This window comes from Gasterosteus aculeatus, chromosome 1 (assembly GCF_964276395.1).
Source record: "Gasterosteus aculeatus chromosome 1, fGasAcu3.hap1.1, whole genome shotgun sequence".
NCBI lineage: Eukaryota > Metazoa > Chordata > Actinopteri > Perciformes > Gasterosteidae > Gasterosteus > Gasterosteus aculeatus.
The window spans coordinates 12081813-12107772 of record NC_135688.1 but is presented as its reverse complement, the minus strand read 5'-3'; the positions used below and the strand labels follow the sequence as shown (position 1 = coordinate 12107772).

The 25960-nt window shown below is 45.1% G+C and overlaps 1 protein-coding gene across 6 annotated transcripts; it reads right to left on the bottom strand.

Annotated features, from left to right (window-relative positions):
* Window positions 1-3320: 3320 nt before the first annotated feature.
* On the bottom strand, window positions 3321-24750 carry arhgap32a (Rho GTPase activating protein 32a). Of its 6 annotated transcripts, none has more exons than XM_078098484.1 (23): window positions 24491-24750; window positions 19389-19502; window positions 18267-18372; window positions 17365-17456; window positions 17017-17101; window positions 13300-13386; window positions 13077-13214; window positions 12836-12928; window positions 12220-12342; window positions 11994-12071; window positions 10938-11019; window positions 10414-10563; window positions 10000-10102; window positions 9344-9488; window positions 8920-9002; window positions 8467-8574; window positions 8182-8327; window positions 7887-8100; window positions 7627-7775; window positions 7395-7469; window positions 6918-7307; window positions 6657-6794; window positions 3321-6489 (listed from the first exon to the last, which is right to left on the bottom strand). In XM_078098484.1, the coding sequence occupies exons 2-23, from the start codon at window positions 19475-19477 to the stop codon at window positions 4265-4267; spliced, it is 4899 nt and encodes a 1632-aa protein (XP_077954610.1). In that variant the 5' UTR covers window positions 19478-19502; window positions 24491-24750; the 3' UTR covers window positions 3321-4264. The 6 variants fall into 6 exon arrangements, with proteins under 6 accessions (XP_077954610.1, XP_077954612.1, XP_077954608.1 ...); XM_078098486.1 differs by lacking the exon at window positions 24491-24750 and adding an exon at window positions 20396-20433 and having other exon boundaries at window positions 3321-6514; XM_078098482.1 differs by lacking the exon at window positions 24491-24750 and adding an exon at window positions 20396-20433.
* Between the last annotated feature and the right edge of the window lie 1210 nt (window positions 24751-25960).

Below are 25960 nucleotides of genomic sequence, written 5' to 3'. Positions count from 1 at the left end.
ATAACACATAACATTTTCATATTGCGATTATCTTACCTGTATTCCTAATTTAGGGTGACTGACTGAAGTCATGAATTACTGCTGCTTACCGGCAGCAGCGGTAACCGCATCAGCACCAGTGAATCCTTTGAGTCTCCACATCAACCAAGCATGAGCTTGTTCATTCTGGCCTCTCGCTCCCTCTCGATGGTCACAATGACTACTCAGTGGTCCAGTTGGGGAGATTTTTGTATTCATGGGTAAAAACCCACTTTGTTACCCGAAACAGTTTGAATGATGTGGCTTTTGTTCTTATTCCCTCATTAGAAATGGCTTATGGTTTTGAGCACATTTCAGAATCATCAAAGTGCATTCAGCACTATAGAGCCATGCCACAAAAAATAACAGATGTATAATTTACATCTGTAAAGTAAATGCCCCACGTGGATCCACATGGCTAAAGCTTATTCAACTGGTGGTTACCGTTTGAACCCACTGAAATGCCTTGGATAATTACATTCTGTTTCTCTGGCTATTATTCATCATTTAAAGGTCAAGAGCGTTATTTGCAACACAAACCGAGCCTTGCATTGTGTAGGCCAGCGCTCCGTCTTCTCGTTGCCAAGTCACTTTGATATGTATGTGAATGTTGAATTAAAAAAAAAAAAACTGAGCCCTAATAGGCAGCCATTATTGTGAGTGAGTAACCTTTGTGTAAACCTGAGGTCTAATCACTTATTCAATCACTGAGGATTGCTTCCCGGCTCTCCTTCACCCCACCGCTCCCTCTAAAAAGCATGCTGATTTTTCTTATTCAAAAACCATGGATACACTTGAATAAGATACATATTTCTGTCTATTGCCAGGCTCTAATTGGTTGCCTGAAGTACTAACAAGGTTCTCCTGGTGGGTGTAATTAAATTAGAATACATTGTCATGTTAACTAGGTAATTAAGTGAGCCATGGATGATCTCTTAGAACTTTCTCTTTCTGTTATCTGGCAACAAACACTCTATATCTTACAAGCATTGACGGATGCATAACCTGACGCCTGCAGATTCTACATATTTAGTGAGATGGTGAAAAGATAACACGGCTTAAAGTAGAAACTGCCATCTCTTGTGAAATTCATCTCCCAACAGTTAACGCCGAGGACAACGTGGCACCCAGCCAGACTGTGCACAGTGTGGATCAGACGTTTCCTCTGTCACACCATCAAGGGGAGGCGACAGAAGAGTGGACGCTTCGACTTGTAATCAGATGATGGGCTCACTAAAACATCAGTTTTAAGGCGGAGTTTAAAGCCATCACGCACTGCTATCTATAGACAGTTTCGGTATGTTAAAAGACAATTTATTCACAAATATTCACTACAAAGAAATTCCACATTACGCCCCGGAGGGATTCATATTTTTATTAGAAAGAGGCTTTCACTACACCATATGCTGCGCACTTCACAGTCAAGATCCATCAAATAAACAATGAGGAAGTGTACATCCATAACGTTCCAATGATGTTTACGTAAAAGAACATTAGACTGCAATGAACAACTAAAAACGGTTGTTTATTGGACCACTAAAGTATCACTGAGGCCGAGACAGAAACACTCCTCCTGCCATGGGCTATATCGCTGCAAAATCTGCAGACTGCACTCACAGAAAGAACCATCAAAGATTCTAAATTGTTCTTTCAGAGTAAAGAAACTCTTATGATGTGAAATTCTAAAGAGTAATCTCCTTGGGTGTGCAGGGCAACTATTATCCAGCAGATCACCTGCCCCCCCCCCCCCGGAGAGGTGGCGGTCCTTTCACCTCGCACCTGCTGGTGTTTGGCAGCACAAGCCTCGCACATCCCTTCTCTGCATCTGGACGACACCAGATGTTCTTGAATAATCTCTCATACAGGTGAAAGTTCTCTCAGCTGAACCTCAACTTGCTCACCATTTCTTCCAATTCAGACACGTCAACATAAGTGCACGCAATTTCTGCTTAGATAGCTCTTACTTTAAAACCTGTGCGGCAGCAAAGGGGAGGTGAAAAGCCTGAGGGAGGGACACCCCGGACCCGTTTTTCCCGCAAATTTGTTTTGACCCCGGCTGAAAAATAAGACTGTAACCGGATCTTGAAAGGTAGCATGCCTCAAATGCATCACAATGTCCAAAAAGAAGATGGCTGTTTAGCGGGGCAACACTTCTTTCTCTGAAATGTTGAATAATACATGTATATCTTGCTGTGATCCAGTGAATTTGATAAGCGTGTATAGAAAAGGATTGCTCTCAACGTAAACCATTTTGCTAGAGGCTGTTCTCTCTCCTCAGTCCAGTCTCCCATAAATAATTTGCCTTCAACCTTCACATGCATAAAAATTGCAACTTGTTGGTTATGAGAGAGAACAGTGAGGATGCACTTTGAATGCCAATGCGCCAATGAATAAACAATGGCTCACTGCTCCAGGAGCAATGCAGAGCTGCCAGGAGACATTGCTTTGAGTCCACAGGCTCTCTAAATGGTTTTCACCACAGACCAAGCCTTTCAGTCAGCTGTGAATGGGAGGCTGTTTTGATCTGGGGCGGGAGTGGGTGGGCACTTTAATATTTTCTAACAAAGCAACAATTCCCAAGGCACATTGGACAACCTTGGATGATTTGTTCTGATTATCCTGCAGCCACTCAGAGCCGCTTTAAACGGCGACGGCATGGGCTTTCTAAAGCAACAGGCTCATGAGGAGTAGCCTTACATTCGCTTTCAAGGCATGTCATCTCTGCCGAGGTCACTACCGAGGCCCACTGGAGGCATCTCTCACTCTCAATAAATGTTTGCGCGCCAAACCCCGGCGGCTCTCATTAAAACCTCCGAATCACCGAAAATGCGAAAGCAGAAGGAACGCTAAAATAGTCAGAATGCTCTGGGATGCTTTGGTAAAGACATGAGGTGTCTGACGGATCGAAGTATGTGATCTCCCCAAGACGAATTAGGGAACCTTGTGCCTTCTGCAGTGCTACAGTGCCACCTGGTGGTGAGTAGATATGTGTCGTTGAGATGGGTCAGTCAGTTGGCAAGATGATTAAAAGGGTAACCTTAATCCCCCCATATTTCTGTTTCTAAGTAATTAATGGGATACTAGTTGAGAAAGAATTGCTGCAGTGAGACGAGAGCAAAAACAAGCTGCGATGGATATTCTTTATGTGACTAGACGTTGTTAGTTTACTTCCAACAAAGGTACTTTTGACAAGGGAGAAAGTGTGTGATAAAGAAAAAGGTTGAGTCTGTTTCTGCTTTTTGTTTCACATATGTTCAACAATCTGTAAAATACGCCCATGATGAATGAGTCCAACACACTCATCACTGATAAGATGGCTTTATTTCTTTTTTAAGACGCACACTAAAATAACGCATGTCTTTAACGCAATCTGCTCATGTACATGTTTGGATTTGAAACAGCCTCTTTAAAACAACATTATATTTTATGTAAAACACCACATTGTTAAAAGTTCTCTAAAAGAGAAAAGAAATTCATTTTTGTGACAACACCACGATGCCATACAAAATACATTTTCTCTTTAACGTAACTGAATGAGCTAATTAGCATTTACTGGTTGTGTAGCATATTTCATAGCACAGTTTGACCAACATCATAGCACTCATTGTTATTTTAAGGTTGCATTCTACAATGTGTGATCAAGAAAAAGTTAGAAACTCCCCCTCAAAAGTGCTAATTTAGTATTTAACGATTCAGAGCAAGCCGTTTATTACAGAAAAAAATATATATACTGTATATCAAGAGGCTTCATGTACACCATATTAAGACAATGTGTTTCATACACTGATATCCTCAAAAGTGCTTGTTGATGTCTGAGCAGACTAGAATAGAAAACAAAATGTACAGTACATTGGCCACATTAGCAGAGTGTTATTTATACAAATATAATACATTTAAAATCAATGTTGTTTTAAACACTTTCCTTTACTGAAATCATATTAATAAAACCAGATTCTTTAACTTGGCATCACTTAGACATTTAATAAAATATATGAGCCATCATTTCACTCCGCCGATCACGCTCTCAAATTCATTTAAGACAATATCTGCATACTTTTTTCCCTTTGAGCTCCCTCAAAAGCTGTAGCAAAACCTCCCAGTGATGTCGACATTATGATCCTGAGCAGCAGCCTCACGTGACTTTTTTTTCTTTTTTAGCAGCTCCTGACGAACACAACAGTCTGAGGATAAAGTGCTGTTCTCCTTTGGCCCCCATGTGGAATCGGATAAAAACCAGTGGTAACAATCAGTCGTAAACCCCGGCCTCTGATCTCAGTGCAGCGTGATAAAAAGCCTCCTGACCCAGAGCCGTGGACAGCAGGCTGTGCCCGCGGGGAGACATGCAGCCCTGGCCGGGCAAATACCCAGCGACGGCTTTAACGGATCTTGTGGGTTTAAGTCTGGGCGCTGCGTAATACCCCTCCTTGTGGTCATATTGTGTGGCTCTGACTTTAGTGCTCTGCGTCCTCCTGTTGGATTGAGTGGAAAAGGATCCCAGATGTTCAGGATCCAGTGGGGATTTGGCCGGGTGATGATAGTGGTGGCGATTCTCCCTGGTGCTCTGCGACCTCCCCGGCCTCCTGAGGATGCCGGGTTTCACCATACCGGAGTAGCTGTTGACGGCGTTGGTCGCCGCGAACCGATCCTGGTCGCGAACTTGTCCGTGGCTTCGGGTACCCTCCTCGATGTTTGGACACCCCCTTTCTGGAAGAGAGGGGACTTTGCGAAGCGGAGGCTGCTTCGAGGAGGTCTCATTGATCTGAATCCGCCTGGACGGACCCGCCTCCGCGTTTGACCGGTGACCACGCTGCGGCCGGACGACCACAGGCTCGGCCTCTAGAGGCCTCGGCGAAGCAGCCTCCGCGTTTTTGCTTTCCGTCCGGTTAGCGGAGAGGAGGAAGGCGTCCCCGGGGTCTGACTTGCTTCTCGTGTGCATTATGTCTCTGTTTCTTGTGTCAGTCGACAAGACAGGGCTGTCATAAGGAGACGCGGCTGGACTTGCATTTTTACGTCTGGATTTACTCTCTTGCTTGACAGGTTGATACAAGACTCTCTCGATAACTTCTGCGTCTCTCGCCTCGTAAACAACAGTGTCCCTGCTTTCCATGTAAAGCTCGCGGTTTAAAGGAGGGACGCGGCGCGGGGAGTAGTTATAGTAATCCGACGGTCCGCTTCCCCTTGTGGATCGCACGGTGTAAGACTGACTCTGCCGGATGCCGCTTTGCCGGCGAGGCTCTCCATAACAACGGAAACCAGCAGCAGGGCTTATATCAGAATACGGGCCGTGACCATAGTCGACGCGTGTCTTCTCAAACTGCTGGCGGACGGGGTAAACGCCGGTCTGAACCAGCCTCTGATAGGGCGCTTCCCGGCTCGACGTTTGCTCGACATAAAACATGGCGTCAGCCCGCGGGACTTCCGTCTCTGCCAGCTGATAGCGGCTAATCTGAGGGGCGTGGAAGGAGCGAGCCCTGCGGATGCCTGGGTGCCCCGTCACTTTATCTTCAGGCCTCTGCCATTGGCCTGGTTGCCTGCGGCGCTCGTCTCTGTTGTAACATTCGTATGGAGGTGACAAAGGTTGCCTCAACCCTAAAGTGCTGTAGCGGCCTTCGGAGGATTCTCTGTGCACGTTTTTTGGCCCCAAAATGAGATGCGGCAGAGCATCGGGTCGAGGGCAGTGAGGTGCGGGCAGCCGTCCTGGTTGAATCGGCCGATGGCGGTGATGGTGATTGCCGTAGACGTCCTCAAGCGCGCCAAGGGGTGTGTCGTCCTCAGGGCTGTAGTGATGGGTCGAGTGGGGGGGCTGCGGTGGACGTGGAATGACCTCCTCGATTGAGCCGGGCATGGAGGTCTCTGCCAGAACGGCGCGGAAATTAAAAGCATTGATAGAGCCAGCGTTCGCATATATAGGAGACGTCGACGGACTCGGAGCGGCGCGGGCGGGTTGGGCGGGCGTCGACACCCCGACGCTCTGATATGTGGGTTCCGCTTGTGTGGCCGGCTCTTCTTCCTCACTGCAGTCCCTCCTCTTTCCGCTGCCTTCGCCGAAGCTCCCTGACCTGAGCGGGCTGACGTAAGGTGAGAAATTGCCGGCGCTCTCCTTTCCGTCAATCACCTGCAGCGGCTCCGAGATGAGGTGGGCAGGCAGGAAACGGAGAGGATGAGGGCGGCGGTGGCTCTCCGCGGGGCTGTGCGTGGATGCTGGCCACTGGGGAGCTGAAGAGGGGTGAGGCCCGCAGTACTCCTGGGGGTACACTTTAAGATCGAGAACAGAGGGCCGGGGCGGTCGGTCCTGGGCGTGGGGGGCCTCCGGTCTGTGGAGGGGCTGCGACGGGACATCGCTTCTTCTCTGGGAACCAGTGCTGGCCTGGTGGGCAGATTCAGCCAGCGCCAACGCCAACTTGCGTGCAGCACTCGTCAAGGGAGGGTGAGGAGGGAGAACAGACACTGAACTCATAAGTCTATCTGTTCCTGGGGAGGGATAAGACAAACAACGCTACAGTATGACAAGACAAACAAAGCTATGGTAAGACATGATGGGACAAGACACAAAAGCTTTCATAAGAAACTACAGATTGCTTTTATATTTAATTATATACCAACTCTAAAGAATAAACAGCACGAGGAGAGCTACTGACCTGGATCGGGGAGGTTCTGTGCAGACTGAGAGAGGTCGGTCAGGGCGGAGCCGTGGCTTGCTGTGCCGAGTGGGCTGCAGTGTTTGTACGGCGCTCTTGGCTCCTTCCCATCTGCCAGTGGAGCGTCACACTTCCCTGCTGGGGGATAAGTAGAAGGAAGAGGAAGAGGAGAGGCTGATATATTCTGAACGTCTGTCTGCATCTTAAACGAATTCTTCGTGAGCTTAAGAGAGAGCTGCTCGGAGGCAACCTTCTTCCCACCTTTAACGAGAACAGGGCTAATATCTGGAGATTGGTATCCAATGACATTGTTAGCAGAGGAGATGGGCTCATTACAACAGCCTGCGTTCTTCCTCCATTTGTTTGCATCTCTGTTGCGTTGCAGCCCAGGCGTCGCTGAGGCAGGGCTGCACTGAAAAGACATGGGGTCGAAATCCAAACTGTAGATGCCTTCAGCTGGCAGACAAAGATCCAGATCGTCTTCCTGGTGTGGGGGCGAAATACACGCTGCCGTGACCCGATCAGAACCAGTTTGACTCTCGTTCAGCGGGTAGGTTCTGGTTCTGGGGAAGTGTACGTTGTCTCTGTGGACTCCAGAAACAGCCTCACTGGTCGAACGAGGTCTGCGGGGGCGGTAACTCGGGGGCTCTCCTGGGATGCAGAAATATACATATTTAGACTGAATCATCTGCAGTCACAGAAACACAAATAGTGCAAATAGTGTGCATGAGTGATTACCTTCCACATTATGCAAAGAAGTGAGCGATTCCTCACTTTTGGTGGAGCGCAACGTGCCGCTATCTCCTCTTCCACCTGCAGATATTTCCAGCGCAAATTATTTCACTAATACACACTGCCACCAAAAAGAACATCTCAACGCTTCGAACTGTCAAGACTGTTGAATAAATCGACCAGTTCAACACGTGTAGATCTGTGTGTTCTGGGTGCGTAGCAGCAGAAGTGATCCAACCTGGCAGTGCAATGCTCTTCATCTCGTTAGGCTCGCTGGGGTGTCGCTTCAGTTTACGCTTGGACACAGAGTGGGACTTCCCCAGGTGGAAAAAGGAAAGCCAGTTGCCCACGGGAGACTTCTTGACTTTAATTGGAGGCCGCTTTCCGCTACGAGAAACAAATCATCATCAGATTTCCTCAGTTTTCCAGATTTTTGGAAAATAAATCCCCATGATGTCATTTAATCAATAAACAGGAGGAGGAGGTCCCTCCCACTACCTCTCCATCGGGAGCTCGATGACTGTGTGGAACTTGCCGAGCAGAGCTCCGGGTCCTTCTCCCACCTCGATGTAGTCGCTTTGGGTGAGGCAGGGGGTGGTGGCCGGCGAGCCCAGCTGAGCCTGAGTGCGAGCTTGAGCCTCCTCTAGAGACAGTAACTTTGTGGATGGGGAGCAGACCAGCAGGGACTTGGGTCTGGATGAAGTGTTGTTACCTGAAAATAAGATGATTTAGAGAAGGTCGTTATCTCCACAACAGATGCCACGTGTCAATTCGATCCCCCATTCGGACCAACCTGTGCTTTCACGGATGATGGCATTGAGTTTAGCACTGAAGAGAGCCTCGGTGTTGTTGAGGATGAACTCCACCACCACCGACTGGATACGCACCTCCATGAACGCTGCCGTGCCGCTGAAACAGGCCGACTCAATCTGTCTGGACCTGAAACGCCACAAGCTATTTCAGAGCCCTGGACCACAGAGACATGCCCCAGTTCACCGTCACACATACACTAGAAGGAGCGTTGGGGTCAATTAATGATGTAACTGTTCATCTGGAATAATAGTCAAAAAGCTCTCACCTGAGAAGGTTGGGCGCCCAGACGATAGCTATGTTTTTGGTGTGCATGTTAGTGATGGGGCTGAAGGTGGCCAGGTGAGAGAGGTGTCTCATGAGGTACTCCAGAGTCCTGCAAGTAAAGAATATTTAATATAATCAATATACATGTTCTTCCTGTCAAAAATTTAAAAAGGACAATTCGGGTTAATATCAGAGGGGCATTCATCCAACACACAGGATTAAGGCATTTTTGTCATTTAAAAAATGTCCATGTACAGCAGCAATGTTATTCTGCACTAAGGGGTCATTAGAATTTAAATGGTTTAAAGCCGAGTTTTACATCATTTTCTACACATTACTAGCATGCGCAGCACAGCATTGACTTGTTCTCATCCAACCCTGCCTTCCTTAGAAAATATATATTTTTAAACCCACTTCAGGCCACCAGGTTGCAACAGTGAGCTTTAAACTTGACCTGTAGTGTGGAGGAGGCAGTTGCTGGATGACATTGTGGATTTTGACCAGCCTCTCCTCATCTGTGGCTGCAGACACGGCCTCCTGTGAAGACAGAGGACAAAGCACACGTCACAGAGAGGGTCATAATCTCTGCAGAGGGAGTTGCCTACACAGTCCCACTCTCTTTTCTCCCCTTTTCTATTCAGAGCAGCCAGTGTTCTGACTTAATCTGCTATTCTGTTTAAGCGCGCACATCCCCTGCTTTCCTAGAAAGCTCTGCATAATGCAATGACCCCGTTTTTGAACAGCATTTAAAACTGGGCTGGCAATTTGACATTGTTTCTCCAGTTCTTTGATCATCGCTGAGTAAAAGCAAATGTTCAGCTGTTTCCATCCCCATATCTTTTGTGCAGCTGCGCCAGTTCCACAGCTCTGTTCCTTACGGAGAATCTGTCGTAGAGCTGGTAGGTGAGCAGAGGGTTGGGCAGCTCTCTGAAGTACAGCTTGCAGAGGGAGCCCACCGAGTGGATGTCCTGTCTGAAGACGTCCCTGCTCAGGTCTGGGACCTGTTCTGAGTCAAACTCGTGCCTAGAGGGAAAGAAAGAAAACAGGGTGTGAGTCATCGTACTGCCAATCTGTCAACGACAACAGCTACTGCTTCATGAAAATCTGAAATCTGAAATTTGACAGATTACTTTGACAATACTGCAAAACGTTCCTCCACAAACAAAAAAAAAGTTACCAGCTTCACCCCGTCATTATCTTAAAACAATCAGATGTGCTGTAGCAAAGGTCAACAATGTTTCCTCCTTTCTTTTGCCCACACCAGATTATGAGCCTGCCGATTAATCTGCAAATTAGTGTTTGCTTCGTGAATTCCTCCCGGCTAACATGGAATAGATGAGATAACCATTACTGCCATTCAAAGCTGCACAGCTTGAATCAAATCAAATTGCATTTTATAGAATAGTATAGTATAGTTTTAGAAGAGGCAGCTTAAAAACCACATTTGGACAGTGAGCATTGTTGGAGCTATGTCATTGATACATTCTTCATATTTGGGTCAAATTCATAATCAATGGCGGAAAAGAGTACAAACCTCAGTTTCTGGATGTTGGAGGAGATCCCGGACAGTCTGTAGATCCCATCCACGACTCCGTGGTTCTCTATGAAGTCAGCGCAGCTCTTAACAACCTGCGGGACTGCAGGAGAAAGTGGTGTCAGGAGAGGCCGTCCTACCACAGAGATTTCAACACGTCTGCAAAAACAGACACGGAGACGCACATCTTTTGGCAAATCTACGACAACCCGCTAGGCAGAAGCACATCTCGATAGCTGGTTATCCACACCACCGACTCAATTCACATCAGACGACGCAGCAATGCATCACAAATCCCTTGTACGGGCAGCCGATGCACTGGGTAATCCCTTCTCTGGGTATTTGCGAAGTGTGAACCGCAAGCAGGTAAGAATTACACAATAAGAAATAGAAGCCATTGTGGGAATATTTTACCCTCGTGTCCTGAGTTGTGGAGGTATTCCCCCAGGTCACAGCCGAACACTCTCTCTTTGAGGATACCACGCTGCCGGAGCTTCTGAGGTGGTGGTCTAGACTTCATGAAAGTCCTCAGGAACGTTACAAGCTTCCCATGCTTCTTACACACTGATAAAGATAACCATAATACACTTTATTTGTAAGGCTCATTTTATACAAAAAAGTGCTTCACATTAAAGAAAAGAAAAACATAAAAAACATTTGACAGTTTAAGGTCTTGGGCACAGTTACTACTCATTGCCAAGGCTCCTGAATCCTGAAGCAAACCCAGACCCTCACAGTTTCTCCTCTCGATTTCACTGAAAGAAACATTTTTTAACCATCTCAGAAGGTTTTCCCCAAGGTGTGACCTCACTCCAGGTCTCACCCGCGTCAGGTGGAGGCAGAACACGACCCAGAAAAAACAGCCCCTTAAAATCGCCCCTGGGAGCGAGGTTAAAATAAATCATAGAGCAGAACGACGGAAACGCACTGAAGAGTACCTGGCTTCGGCACCGAGCTCTGAACACTGGAGGGGATCTTGTCGTTTATCAGCTCAACACAGTCGCAGGGGAAGAAACCAACCTGCAGGGGCAGAGGAGAGCATGACAAGGGACGGGGCTGTTGATACACTCGTAAGTTCAACGGGACCAGGGGGGTGTTTGCTGCTGTGGCAGACTGCAGTCAGGTGATGGTGCAGAAATGGGTCAGTAAGCATGAGGGTTCATGGTGCCTCAGGCTTTGCATTCTTAATGTGCAAAACATGTCAGGATGCCGCTCATCAACATGAACTGACTGGAGGATTTCTGCTCAAGTTCAACTCATATTTGAAGATAAATATAAACCAAGCAGAATGTCTTATTCCCTCAGGATGAGGGATGAGGGAAAAAAAATGTCATTTGGATGAAGGACTGTTTTACTTAGACACTGTGTTGGTGATGTATCTCTCTTATAATTATTGTGATATCAAAAGTCCTCTCTTTTCTCTGAAAAAAATATTCAATTAGGCCAAAGTGATTCCACTATTCTCTCAAGATACTATGCAGTTTCCTAATTCAGACTGTACAAGCTTTTCAGTACATTTATGGCCCACTCAAGGATCTTGGTGTACAATTTTCCTTTCACAAGTCTAATTTTTGTTTTCCATTCAGGTTCATCTGGTTCTTTTTCCGTTGAATCTATTTCTAAATCCTTACGTGACATTAATGGCAAAGGCAAACTTTTCATTCCACGATCAAACACCGTTTGACTTCGTCATTGTCTGTGAAACTTGTGTGAACGTGAGTAAACGCACCGGCGCAGGTCCGGTGTTGTCACGTGCAGCGTGTTCTCGTTCTGATTGTAACAGCAATATTCAAATTTCACTGATGCAACAAACATGCAAACATATCTATTTCGGGGCGCATGTTTTGCCATCTCCTCTACTGGTTTTTGTGTGTGTTGAACAGTGATGGCTACCAAAGGCCAAGATTTAGCTGCCAATTTGTAAAAATGCTTTTGATGGCAGCGTGTCAAGCCCTGCTTCTATTAGCCTGAGAAAGGCACAGCAGATAATTTACCTGAAAGCCGTGTTTCCCTCTCCACCAGCCTGTGTCTTCTTTGGGAGGCATGTCGATGACTGACACAATGTCCCCCACCTGAGTGGGAAGAGTGGGGTGTTGAGGACAAAGTCGTGAGCTTAGCTGATCGTAGTAAAAAAGGCGTTAGGATAGGATCACAAATGTGCATATGGAAGCTTCACAGTGAAATGAACTGGGCTCAGAGATGCAAAAATAAATGTGGTACCTCAAAGGTCAACTCGTCTGAGGCCTGTGCTGTGTAACGTTTGGTGACGTGGGCAGCAGCAATGGCAGGGACGTTGATCGAGGATTCCTCAGACACTAGAAGATGGTTCCCCTTGTTGTCAATCTGGAAAAGAAAATAAGGTAATTTAGAAACCATAAGACATGTTGGCAAAGTTTAGCTCAAAGACCGGAAGCGGGAAGAAGCTGTTGTTTGTAGTTTATTTCAATAAAAATGATTTTTATTGGTTTAAAGCATGTGATCTCATTTCAATCGATCTCAAGCAACAGAACGGGGCTTACTAGTCTCCCAACAAGAGTCGACTCAACAACGCAAACAACCTCCCCCATCTGCAGACTGCTTCTATCTCTGACAACAGGAGGTGCATCACTGTGAGGTTCCAGCCGTCATGCAGCGGTTCGTCCAGAAATACAACACGTAGATATTTTCTTTTAATTTTCAACATGCGATAAATGTGAATCCTTAATGTCCGGCCGTTCCTTTTAACTTGGTTACTAAAGGGTTAATAGTGAATTTCTAATATCGAATTCAAATTATGGTGTCATTTTTTTCTAGAGAATCACTATAGGTGGTGAGGAAACAGCTGATGAGAAGATACCTCCATCCACGTTAGCACTGGACCACAGTTGATCTTGTTGTCAGCAATGGCGGAGAAGCGGGACAGGTAAGTCGCCAGCATCTTGGTCACTGACTGAATGCAGACACAAGGTTGTGAAGATTATGTAAAGTCTGACAATTTAAGAGTCATTTTCCACACATCACGCAACACAGCAGAGTCAGCTTAATTTCTAATCAGAGTAAATACAATCACAGATGCAGGAGTTGGAGCTCTTTGGTACCTCAACAGTGTCCTTTAATGTGTCGTGTCGGGGCAGCTCGATGAGCTGGGAGTACCGCCGGTCATAGATACACAGGTGCAAGTATTTGTCCAGCAGCCGGAAGTCTTCATAGGATCTCTTTACCAGCCAGTTCCGAGTCTGACAAAAGAGAGAATGTTGTAAAATTGAGGTGGAAAAAGCAGTTTGACATAGTTATTTTCTAGAATGCAGCTAGTATTGTTACCTGGCATGTGATCTGGACCAGAAAGACCAGCTCTTTCGAGTCCAGACCAGCCTTCGGTCCTTCACTCTGCCCCTCTGCAAAGGCCAGCTGCGGGAGAAGAAAGATTATAGACAGAGAACCCAATATTAAGAGGAGCCCACATTCTGAATAATGGATGCATGTAATACAACAACCTCTCTGTATGTGACCTGGAATACAAGAACATTGTGCCCAAACCACATTTTGTCATTAAATAGTAAAAGAGCTTTTATACTTGACTGTGGGTTGGAATATAAAAACCTTCAAAACCTGAGTAACATCGAATTACAGAAGTATTTCCTAAAAAAGAGAGGTACGTTAAGATATTTCTTAACGTATCAAATCTTTGATTTTGAGAGCCTTCAAGTCTGTTTGAGAAATGACTGCAGTGTATTTATTCTGCCCCTAACATAGCATTGATTCATATTCTCACTTCAACGTAAATCCTGCAGTATGAAATATATAATACATAAACTGTGAAAGTATCAGGGCTCAGAGGTTTAGATTTAGCACAGATTTCTTAGCTAACGAATCTTCACTATGCCCCGAAACAGACAAGATCAAAGCCTTGCAGCACTTTGGGAATACATCGATTCCATTACATCAGTAGAGGTCACTTCAAAGGCTGAAAGCAAGGAAAGTTTTCCTTATTTTTAACAGCTTGTCATCCAGATCCACTGTTACACAACACACAGCGACCTAGTTACTGCTTAACGGTAACTGCAATCTTAACTTTAAAAGAATGCAGATGAGAGATTTATTCTTGAATAAGTCATGATGGAAGAGCTTTCATACACGGCGGGGATTTGTCTGAAATAACAGGCTTGAAGGGAGAGCCTGATTTAGAAATGGGGAGGGTCAAGAGGCCGAATGCATGATGGAAAGCAGGATCAGTTACACAAAAACACAATCTCGTTCTGATGAAACCAGGTGGATAAAAATAAAATGACTATTAAACAAAAAGTGACAAATCTAAAGGATCTGAGGATCACTTCATCACCATGATGCTAACACACTGAAGACTGCCCCTTACAAAATAAACGATGCTAACATACCTCAGGTTGCATAAATAAAACCTGCACAAATTGATTAATTCACAAAATTCTGGATCCAGAAGTTAAACTAAATACGTACAGATCCAAACATTCGGGTTACCTGCCACTAAGGCATCGCAGACATCCATCCACAGCTGGAGGAAGTGGCTCTTTGTTTGTGTTCAGCCCGAGTCCCGGACCTCAGTGAGCTCCTCCAACTAGCTAAAACCTTGGCAGCGGAGTTCAGACGCTGCTCCTTCCGCTGCCTGTTCGCCGTCCCCTGCCGCCTGACGTGAAAAGCTCATTCATACGCCGCTCTATTCAAAGAAAAAATTCTCAAAAGAGGATGCTTCCCTCTGTGTCTTGTACACCGCCACCCCCTCCTCCTTCTCCTCCTGCCTTCCTCTCCCCCCCCTCCCTCTCCCCTACTCTGCCTCGGTCTCCCTCCCCCCTCTCTGAACCGCTCTCCTTTCTCCAGTGACAATGGGATGGGGGGGGCGCGGGTTGGCGGTAAATGGGCTCAACTGGCACAGACAGATGCACATGCTCATCCATCATACAGAGGTGGGGCTGCACAAGATAGATAGACAACCCTTCTTCATTTCAAAACCATTCACATTCATTCCAGTCTCAAGGCGAGATTTGAGCTGATCTGGAGATGAATCAGTCGAGCAGGCTGCAGACAGAGTCAGCCTGCAGACAGGCAGTCTGCACAGAGGCAGGCTGCAGATAGAAGCCCTCTGCAGATAGAAGCACTCTGCAGATAGAAGCCCTCTGCAGATAGAAGCACTCTGCAGATAGAAGCACTCTGCTGATAGAAGCAGGCTGCAGATAGGAGCAGGCTTCAGACAGAAGCAGGCTTCAGACAGAAGCAGGCTGCAGACAGAAGCAGGCGGCAGATAGAAGCAGGCTTCAGAAAGAGGCAGGCTGCAAACTGCCTTTCTGCAGATAGAGGCAGTCTGCAGATAAAAGCAGTCTGCTCTCCTTGAGCAATTCTGCGGTTAGGGTACAAGAGACATGAATGCATCATGGGAGATACAGCGAGAACTGAGACTAGTTTCACAGATTAAGTTGAGAAACAAACATGAATAATTATTATTATCTTTATTAATATTATATCTAAAAATGTTGGAGAAAAAATAAATCTGATTATATTATTGTATGTGCGTGTGTGTGTTTGTGTTTGTGTTTGTGTTTGTGTTTGTGTTTGTGTGTGTGTGTGTGTGTGTGTGTGTGTGTGTGTGTGTGTGTGTGTGTGTGTGTGTGCACGCTGGCGACTTTCAGTGTCTCCCCAGACTGGTGTTTATTTTCCGGCACGGCTCGGGTTTTCTTCTCCCTGTGGAGCTTTTCAAGGTCAAACTGTTGTGATGCTACACTTGCCTGCACTCTGCTGATGGAGCCATCACATCATGGCAACAACAGCGGGATGTTTTTCCAACAGAGAGAGAACGCATCCTGGGAATTAAGACTGGTCAAAGACGCACTAGTCCATTGATGCTACATATTCATCCCAAAAGATGTGCATGCACTGTTTTTGTGTTGACGACTGCTGCACTCTGCCGGCAACCAAACCGAACTGCACCGAGCTTAACCAGGCGGCTAACAGCCACTTCCACACGACTGAGCAACCGCTGATGCTTCATTGCTTCTCATCATCACTGCTCCAAATATACTTAAAAGTGAAATATACTTCTTAGCCTATTTGTTTAAATCATTTGCTGGCTGGTAAGACTTGTTCTATCCATAGTTTCCTACTGTGAACACAGGATATTAACATAATGTCTGCAGCTAATGTTGCAACATGCAGATATCCTCTAAATGTTTTCAGTGTACAGCCATGCTATTAACACTGTGGTGCTACGTTTGGCTCCCTAATGCTTTGAGCTAAAGGCCAGTGTTGCATGCTGATGTTAAGCAGTTTAAACCCCTACAATGTTCACCTGGCATAATAACAAATGCTAATGAGCATCAAACATCAAGAATCGTTTTAAAGGCATTTTGAATTAAATCTCTATACAATTCATCTATGCAAAGGATCATGAATATTTGTACCCAAACGTAATGGTTAAAATGGAGGAACAACATTGCAAATAACTTCACCTACATTTAACTGTAAGCAAATGTTCTTACACCTTCAACTTTTTTAGCAGAACATGTTTAGACTTTCAAAATAAGTCATCTTTCACGAATCCCGGATAAACTCTGCCGTCTATTCAACTGCTGTTTTGCATTTACTCGCGGATTGACATGTGCTTTAAGTCAAACTAGTAAGTCTGGATCACAGATTTACAGGTCAGACAGTAATACAATGTAATGCAAAGGATTAACACGCTGCCGGAATCAGATCATGGCTTTAATAAGAATAGGACTAATAAAATCTGTCACAGTAGTAACATTCTGAACAAACGTATGTTCTATAGTGCTCCTCATGAACTATACACCAACCACACTGATGTGGTATGAAAAAAAAGAAGGTCTCTGCAATTAAGACCAGAAAAGAGAAACAAGTATGTTTGTTTGACTGCCACATTGCATTTCAAGAAGGATTTCAGGAGCTGTTGACTAAAAACGGCCCAAATGGCCATTGAACTTGAGCCAGAGACACAATTACCAAAGAGAGCGGATCTCTGCTGTAGAAGTCGCTTCGCGTATTTTCAGGTCTCACCTGTACAGTGCCAAAGTCAACAGTCTCGTAGTGGAAATGGGCACACTCTGCCAACCTGGGGAAGTGACCTTTAGGGAACGTCAGCCTAAAAAGAAGAAGAAGAAAAAACACACAGCACAAGAGGCCCTCATCAGTATTCAAAACACTAACACTGTGATGGAGAGAAAAGCAAAGCAAAGCCAAAGAGGAAAAAGGTCTATGAATGTGAGGAAACAGGATTAGAGACCCAGCTGGCCGACTTGTCTGTCTGCGCACATCATTTTAGAGGTCCTCATTTCACTGGCCTAAATAAGAGCCTTGTTTCATACAGCCCATAATAGCACCAGCACTGTCACAGGGAGCACCTACTTCTTCACGTTCTTGACCTTCATGCTAGCTGTGCTGACGCAGGAACGCAGGAGAGGCTCGGCCGGGAGCTCTGTGATGTCATCGCTCCTCACCTGCCCAACAGAGGAAGCACACGTCAACCAACGAGCGTCAGTCAGTCACAGATCGATTATGTTGATCAGCAAAAGATGCAGGACACTAACTTACGCATTAACCATATTATGCATATAGCAAGATACTTTATAACAATGTTATGCTTACACTTTGCTATTTTCAATCATTCTATGCTAAACTTGTGTTATGCTAATGTTTTATGATGTTATGTTTTGTTATACAGTATGTATTAGGCTACGCTAATTTATGTTACAATTATTTAATTAGATCACCATTATGTTATGTCATGCTTATTCTAGCTTTGCTATAATATGTCAGGTCATGTCATTATTTGAGATGAATTAATCTGATCACATGTTTGTGGACATGTGACAATTGTGCAGGATGATTTTGCATATTAAGAAAAACATATGCAGGAAAACAAATTTCGCTGAACTTTAAGTGAGAAACTGCATATGTCTTCATCACAAAGACTTTGATCATTAAAACAGAACGGTTATTCGCCCATGCGGAGGATGGAGGATATTTATTTACTTTGTGACTTGTCTGCTACAACATTGTCATAACGCCTTTACGCAATAACCCCTCTGACACGCCCCCTCCATCTCAATCTAAAAGGTGACATGATTGAATCCACCTCTGCACCTGTTGCCAGTCGTATCACTTTGACAAATGATTATGACATGACCTCATGCTGTGGTGACATCATGGTGTGAATCACATTCACAACCAACGCAGGGCGACATGTCTGTTGTGTGTGCGTTATGTTGTATGAGTGACGAGTCAGAGTTGTGTGCGTGGGCGTGTACCATGGCAGTGGATGTCTCGTGTTGCTGTTTCTCTCCCGGAGGATTGTTGTTGGTGGCTTGAGGTAAGGCCTCGTCTTTGTCCAGGTCACTAGATGGTAGGACGTCCCTGCAGAAACGGACAGGAAATGTCATGTGAAGATTAAAATGCAAGAAAGGTGACATGACATACTGCTGGTATTCATGTAGTCTGGTCTTTTCAAAGATGATTCTTAAGAGGTTTTTGTTAAAACACCAGAGGGAGCAAGTGAGGGAGATGATTTCACAACATGGTGCTTGGACTCACAGAATATCATTGCACCAGAATGGACAAAAGTATTTGAAATATTTGTTGTTTAAATCTGATATTTGGGAAATTCATTCAAAAACATTGGTACATTATCAGATTTTCAATCCGATATCAATGGGAACATTTGTTGCATCATCGCTCAGAAGGGAAGGGTCAACAAAAAACGCTGTGTATGTGCTGAGGAAAGCACAGCTCAGCTATTCAGACACCCATAAAGAAAAAACACCCGCAAGGGAGTACTTCACAAAAACTTAACTTGAAATGTGCCTGAATGTTTTTGGTACGGGAGGGTCTAAATTCAGGTCAACTTTCATGAGCAACAAATAGAGGAGAGAGAGAGAGAGAGAGAGAGAGAGAGAGAGAGAGAGAGAGAGGCCCTGAATTTGTCATAGAGCTTTAGCAGGATGAAATGAGGACATCCTGCAAAGAACACAGACACACATGTTCCTTTGTGTGTGATACAGAGCGACAGAGCTAATTGCATAAACATAATGTAAACATACAGGGACATACAATAAGCTCTGGGTCTATGGGGGCTTTACACAGGAAAGGTTTTCCACTCTGAAAACAAGGCCATGTTAAGTCGTACCATTACCTTTCTACCAGTTGTATTCATTTGCATTCAAAGGCCAAAAAATTTACACAATCTTCTTTATGGCTTTTGTTGCGTTTTTACTTTTCTATTGAGAATGGCCAAAAAGGCAGCAACAGGAAGCAAATCCCAATCTCATACAAAAACGGCACAATATGTTCAATACATTAAAAAAAACATCTTGGAGAAAGAAATCACACAATTCCGTTCATTCTAAATGAAATGCAGAAAAAGAGTTACTCACCCCTCAAGGACGTCGCCACTTCCGCGTTGGCGATGGGGTCCTGAGGCAGCATTCTCAATCACCGCGGCAACCACACATCCAGCCTCCATGATGCTGCCTGACTGCAACAGACCGCTGTAGAGACACGTGCGGGGAAGGGAAAGAACAGAGGGTGGGCGGGCGGGCGGTTAGAGGAATGTGAGAGGATGGGTGGAAGACTCCAGCGCAACGAAGACGCCAGATGACAACCCGGCCGAGGCTGCAGCGTGGGTGACTCTCAAGGCAACGATGCAAAGAGCCCAGACTGTAATCTGCGATGACATCATACTACAGCGCCAGGGGAGCTGCTTCAGAGACAATGCCAGTCGGGAAGGTTTTATGAGAAGATCAGTTTCTTTTTAGCAAAGCACTGACATACTCTTGCTTAAGAAAATAAGGGCGATGTCATAGCAGCTTCAGTTCATGTCATTGGAATTTTTTTGACATCTTTATTACATGATGAATTTAAACTTTCATGAGATTGTCTTTGTGTGTGTGGGTGTGTGTGTGTGTGTATGTAGGTCTGATTATAAAATATGGTTATGGTTCATTTTCAAATAAAGGTTTTAAAAACCTAATGCATATTTTTCAGTCTGGTACAATGATGTCCATTTTATATGGGTGGTTAATTATAATAATTACATACATACATCAAGTGATGCAAAACGTTGTCCTCAGTTAATGAATATTTTTGTTATTCGTTTTTCGCCAAATCAAATGCCTCCATATAAATGGAATAATCCAAAAATGAGTGCCAGTTTGTTTTGGCAGATTTCAGAAGCATTTGGATTTAAACATAGCAATGCTCCAAAAACACCAGGTGCAGTCTGCTGACTGTTTTACATAAACTGATGAGAGGCCTTACGGTAAATAAGCACAACAAAGATATGATACCAACTAAGGTGGGTCATGCGTGGTTACTTAACCTGTCCCCTCCTTTAGATAATAAGTTAGATAATATAAAACTTTGTATCGTATATGGTGCTCACATGGTGCCCGCCCATCCATCCATCCATTATCCATGGTTATCCATCCTGGGAATGGATCCAGCTGCGGCTCACACTCGTCAGAGTGCACCCTGGACATGTTGCCAGTGCGTCACAGGGCGAACACATAGAGAAACAATATGCCTAACCTGCATGTGCTTGGATGGTGGGAAGAAACTGGAAGCACGCATAGCAAGAGATAACATGCTCACTCCTCACAGAAAAGCTCAGCGGGCTCGCAGGTTTCCACAGCTTAAATGGTGCATTCAACTGACAAATAACAAACTTTAATATATAAGAAAAAAACGTTCTTATATATTACACTGACAAAATAGTTCTGATATTCTTCATTTTCCTTGAACATCCATCAACAACACAATCCATGAGACGATATCAGCCACCATTACTCCTCACCAGAGTCTACTATTACTGCTCATGTCTTTACTGTAAACAAACTGAAAAAATGCCCTGATAAAGTCAAACTAGACTCTTCCTTGTGTAATACCAGCAGTCTTTCCAGAACTCCCAAACATGTGTTCCCAAACACATGTGGGTGCCTAGTGTCAAACAATGACTTCAGCGAATCTAGGCACAAAAACACCAATTTTTCACCTGTCCTGACACATCATCAAAAAAATCCAATAAAAAAAACTGTTTTTTTTTTTACCTCTTTCATAAAAAAGTCGGCTTACAAACACAGAAATGTTTGGAGTACGGTGTAAATTCCTCCGTCCGGGCTGCTGCTGTAGTTTCTCGGCAGCTCCTCGTAGCCTCACTGGGTTGCTGTTGACTGACTTCCACAAAACCTCCCGACAGGCAGCAATCCAGGCTGCATCGGACTCTACTCGATCCACCTCTCTGGCTGTATCTCTTCTCTGAACACCGTAACCTCGCCAGAGGAGAGCCAACGTTTTATATAGAGGGACAATTATTGGATGTTGAGAGATAACATCGAGGTGCTGTTTTACAGAGGTCACTTGGGAGAGGCGGGGGAGGTTCGTAAAGTAATATGAACGAGCAGTTTAGTCAGTTCCTAAAGCCACACAAAACAAATCTCAGCTACACAGCCAACGACATAATCGGGAATATCTTTATCTTGTCTTCAATATTTTGACTATGTGGTGCTAAGTGGGCAGGGATTCCTCGGGGCTTTATGCATTCCATGATGAATATAAAAGAAATGTTGCACGGTACACTGTGCAATGCCCGGCCTTGGTGATCGTACCACATTAGACATCAGTGAGTGTTTTCAAGGGAAGGAACACGTTGTACTTTACTCTGCAGAGGAGCCCGGCTGGCTGCCTGCAGGGGGAAAAGAGCGGTGGGCTTTTGTTTACATCTGAAAGACTCTATAGACGTCAGAAAGCAACATTTTAACAATTAAGGGTCTTTATAAGACTATTTTGGAAAATGCCCCAAATAGATAGAGCTATAAAAAGACAAGGCTGTCACATCAGTGAATTTAAGTGAAGATCTTGCACTGCAAGTGCCACTGTCCATGCCAGAGAAAATGGTCACCAATGACAACTTGTGCTCCATTATAGGTGAGAAAAATAGGACAATGTAAATCCAGGAGCCACACAAAATCCCCCACGGGTTTAATGTTAAAAACATAGAATCAACCCATGTAAAATCAGTCGTTCTCCATCGGTCCTATCAAAAGGTTTAAAGCAAAATGGAGTACAACAACGAAGAAGCTCTAACTACCTGTCACACTGAAAGGGAGACGTGTTCTCTGGATGTTGCCCTGGTATGCGATGGCCTACATGGCGTTTTTCAAGAATAAATAGGGCAGCCCACACAATCTCGCACACCGTTTATGAAACCGGTATCAGCGAGTCAGGAAGAATGGCCGCCCACGTATTTGCAGCTAAAAAAACACAGCAGATGCATTTAAGTGAGTCACAGCTATTTCTTCACATGTTAGAGGATGGAGGAAGTAATGCGTGTTAATAGAATGTTAATACAGCTCTTATATGGATATTAGGTAGTAATTGGAGTGACCTAACAGGTGGTGAAGCAGCCCTAATATGGGCTGTAATTGCCACACACAAAGAAACTAAATCAGGGAGCTAATCAGGGCGGGTGTTGTGGTAAAGTCTGATATTAAGTTGAGTAACAGTAAGGCCGATGTGGCATTATCTCTGTTGAATGGACTTGTATTACTGAGCAGTGCAAATCCATGTAAAAGCCGGATATTTCTCTATAAATGTTCAACCACATCTGCGGGCAACTTGTTTTTATGCAACTATATGCAAAACAAATTATTCAAACCCGCCATAGCTCATGTTGTGGCCACCAGCTGTGAACCTTTGTTAGCGACGTGCTTATTTAAACACCCAGCAGCTATAGAGAAAAATAATCATTTCTATGGAGTCCTATACTGCAAATCCAACATAGCCGAGCACTGCTGCGGGCTGGAAAACCAAAAACCATTCGCTTAGAGACTTCATGAGGCTCCACAGACAGTTGCTTTCCACAACGTGGTCTTGATTTTGATGTAGATAAGAAACACAGTACAAACGCTGCCTCCTTCAGAGGATGTGACAGGGCCAAGGAAAGTTGGTTGCATGCTCTCATTCTGGGCTTTTGAATGCAGAGAGAGAGAGCGAAGCAGCGGAGAGGGGCCCGTAGTTGCCATGGTAATCTCTCCCTCGTCCCTTCCATCGTGACTCGAAGCTCCTAAAGACTGAGGATGAGTTAGCACGTCGACGGAAAATTAAGATTTAGAGGAACCTCTGACTACGAGCTTTGACACATCATTACCAAAACAACCACCTGGCCGTCATCCTCTTCATCACCACAAACATCAACCTGTTTTTTGAGGCGAGGAGGAGGAAGGGGGTGAAGGAGGGGAGTCATATTATCCTATAATCTTCTTCTAGCGTGAGATTAACTGTAGTTCATCTCACACCGAGTCGGTGTCACGGCTCAATCTTTGTCGTGCAACCATCAGAGTCGCAGATGAGAGGCGGAGAGCCGGCTGAACAGCAGGGCGATTAGGTTGCAGACATCCAAGACACAAATATTTAATCAACAAGTCAATCCGTCACCTAAGCCTCGCCGTGCAGTACGAGCCCTCTCTGTTTCCAGAGAGTGATTCTGTAGGCAAGCCAGTTTATGCTGCTGGTTGGTTAACGAACAAATGAAGTGCGACAGAGACTCCCACACTGTGATCACAGACGCCGGCCCAATGGAATGCAATACAATCAATTCCTGCTGCACAGGTACAAAATAGATCCAGAACACTGATACAAATATCCTAAAACCCAAGATAGTGTCATTAAATAGATTATTTCATTGGACAAACATTAAAAAGATGCAAGTTTATAACCACATACGAAAAGGAAGATGTTCATGCTGAAAACTGTTAAGTTAAAGAAAATGTGTTTCAAGAATGAACTTTCAATTCTAATTATTTCAGCTCAATATAAAACACATACATTTATCCTCCACACAAACAACTTGGTGGGGGTACAAAAAATACTTCATTTATTAGAGAATTCCTCCACAGATTATTTGTTGTATTTAATGAGTAGTGCTTTATTCTATAAAAAAAAAGGTCCAAAGTATTTCCTAAAGCCCAAAGGGACTCGTTTGGTCCAACTAACATCCATTATTTAGTCAACTATCAAAATGTAGCTGATGAGATTTATACTCCAACTCACGATGATTTACTCTCATGATTAATCTGCCATGTATTGTCTGGATTACATCGCCAAAAGAAACATAATCGCAGGATTGCTTTAAAAAACAAACATTTGACGTTTCAGGACTACATGTATTATGTTGTCAAACCTTCCCCCACACACGCACACACACACACACACACGCGCGCGCGCGCGCACACTAGTGTACTCTGACCTGTTGGGCCCGATCACTGGACAGCCTCGTTTAGCCACGGACGCACGTAGGCTACACTCTCCCTTTCTCTCTCTCTCAGCCCCCCCCCCCCCCCCCCCCCCCCCCCCACACACACACACACACACGCACGGCCCTTTAATCGACTTGATTACGTTGATCGCCTAGCCGATTAAAAGCTGCCCGGATCGATCTCCGACGTGGTGCTGAGGCGCGATCCCCGTCGCAGCCGCGTACCTGTGTCCGTGCGCGCTGCGCCGCTCCGCTGCCTCCTCTATGGCGCACGGCGCTCCGCGTCTCGGCGAGGAAACATGCCGTCAGCATCGCACTGCACAAACGCTCCACTCGGACCCCCGCACGGGTTTTCGGCCGCAGGTCTGAGGTAGATGAGACGCCGGGAGTCATTCCGGGGAGCCGCGGCCGGCCGGCTGCTGTGTGATTCTGCGCTCGCCAGCGGGAGCACGCGCAATTTATCTCGTGCCCGCGCCTGGGATGTTCCAGCCCCCAGGGGTTCCCGGACCTTTTCAATGTCAAGGACCGGAATATAAAGCAGGCGAGAGAGTATATCCCCCCCTTCCCTCCCTACACCCCCACCTTTTTTTTGATAATGTTCACCAGCCCAAGGAGCCCCATCTGGCAGGTTGTGTGGTGTTAGGTAATGGATTACATAACGCAGTGTAGGCCGGGTGGTAACAGTGAGGGGAGTGGAACCTGGTGGGCAAATCTCTTCCTCCTAATACATCATCTTATTGTGCCTGTCTGCTCAAGGAGATGATGTGAGACAACTGGGAGCTTGTGCTGACATGTTTGACTCCTTCATACAAAAAAGAGTTATTCATTTGGCCCAGTCAACTAGACAAGGGTTTTGTTTATGTCATTAACCAAGCAAATTGGTAGCTTCGTAAAGCATTAGTTCAACATTTACTCAAGCACTTTAGGCAATATGCAATTGGATGTCATTTCACGTTGTGTTAATACTTTGCAGAGCTGTAAGATATAGCTAGTGATAGCTTAACATAAAGACTAGGTTTGCTTCACCATTAAACCAATAAAACCATTAAAAAAACAGCCGGCCACAGTTTCTTCCAAACGTCCCAGCGAGTTCCAGCAACCTCACAGTATTGAGGTGCGTTGAGCTGTCATCATCTCATTGAAATAGGCACATTTAATCTATTATTTATTTATTTGATGACAAAGAAACTAGGAATCACTTGTTTTACTTAAAGCATGCAATATAATGTTTAGTTAAAAATGTGTACAAACAATATTAATTTCCAAATTGCATAAATAATCTAGCAACTACGGAACAATAGGCCTTTAGGAGGTTTGTGTATTTGAAGAGTTGATTAACTGCAGTCTTCAGGTGTGTGCAGATGGCTCCTCGTGTGTTTGTTTCCCGGCCTGCCGGAGGGAATTTGTACAAAAGCACAAAGGTCACTCTGACGGCCCTCCTCCTCTTTCAAGTCATTTGTTTTCCTTGTTCCGGCTGCAATGCAACACAATTCATTGCTTAACTCATGGGTGGAGACTCGCTAAAGTTACGCACTTCTGTGTGTCCAATCCCCCCCTGCACACACACAAACATACTTCCTCCCTCCTACAACTGCACAACACCTACACCCCGTGTCCAGCACATGAACTACACCTTCTTCACAGAGCGGATCAGAGGAGCGTCAAAGGAAAAAGTAAAGCACAAGAAAAATCAAA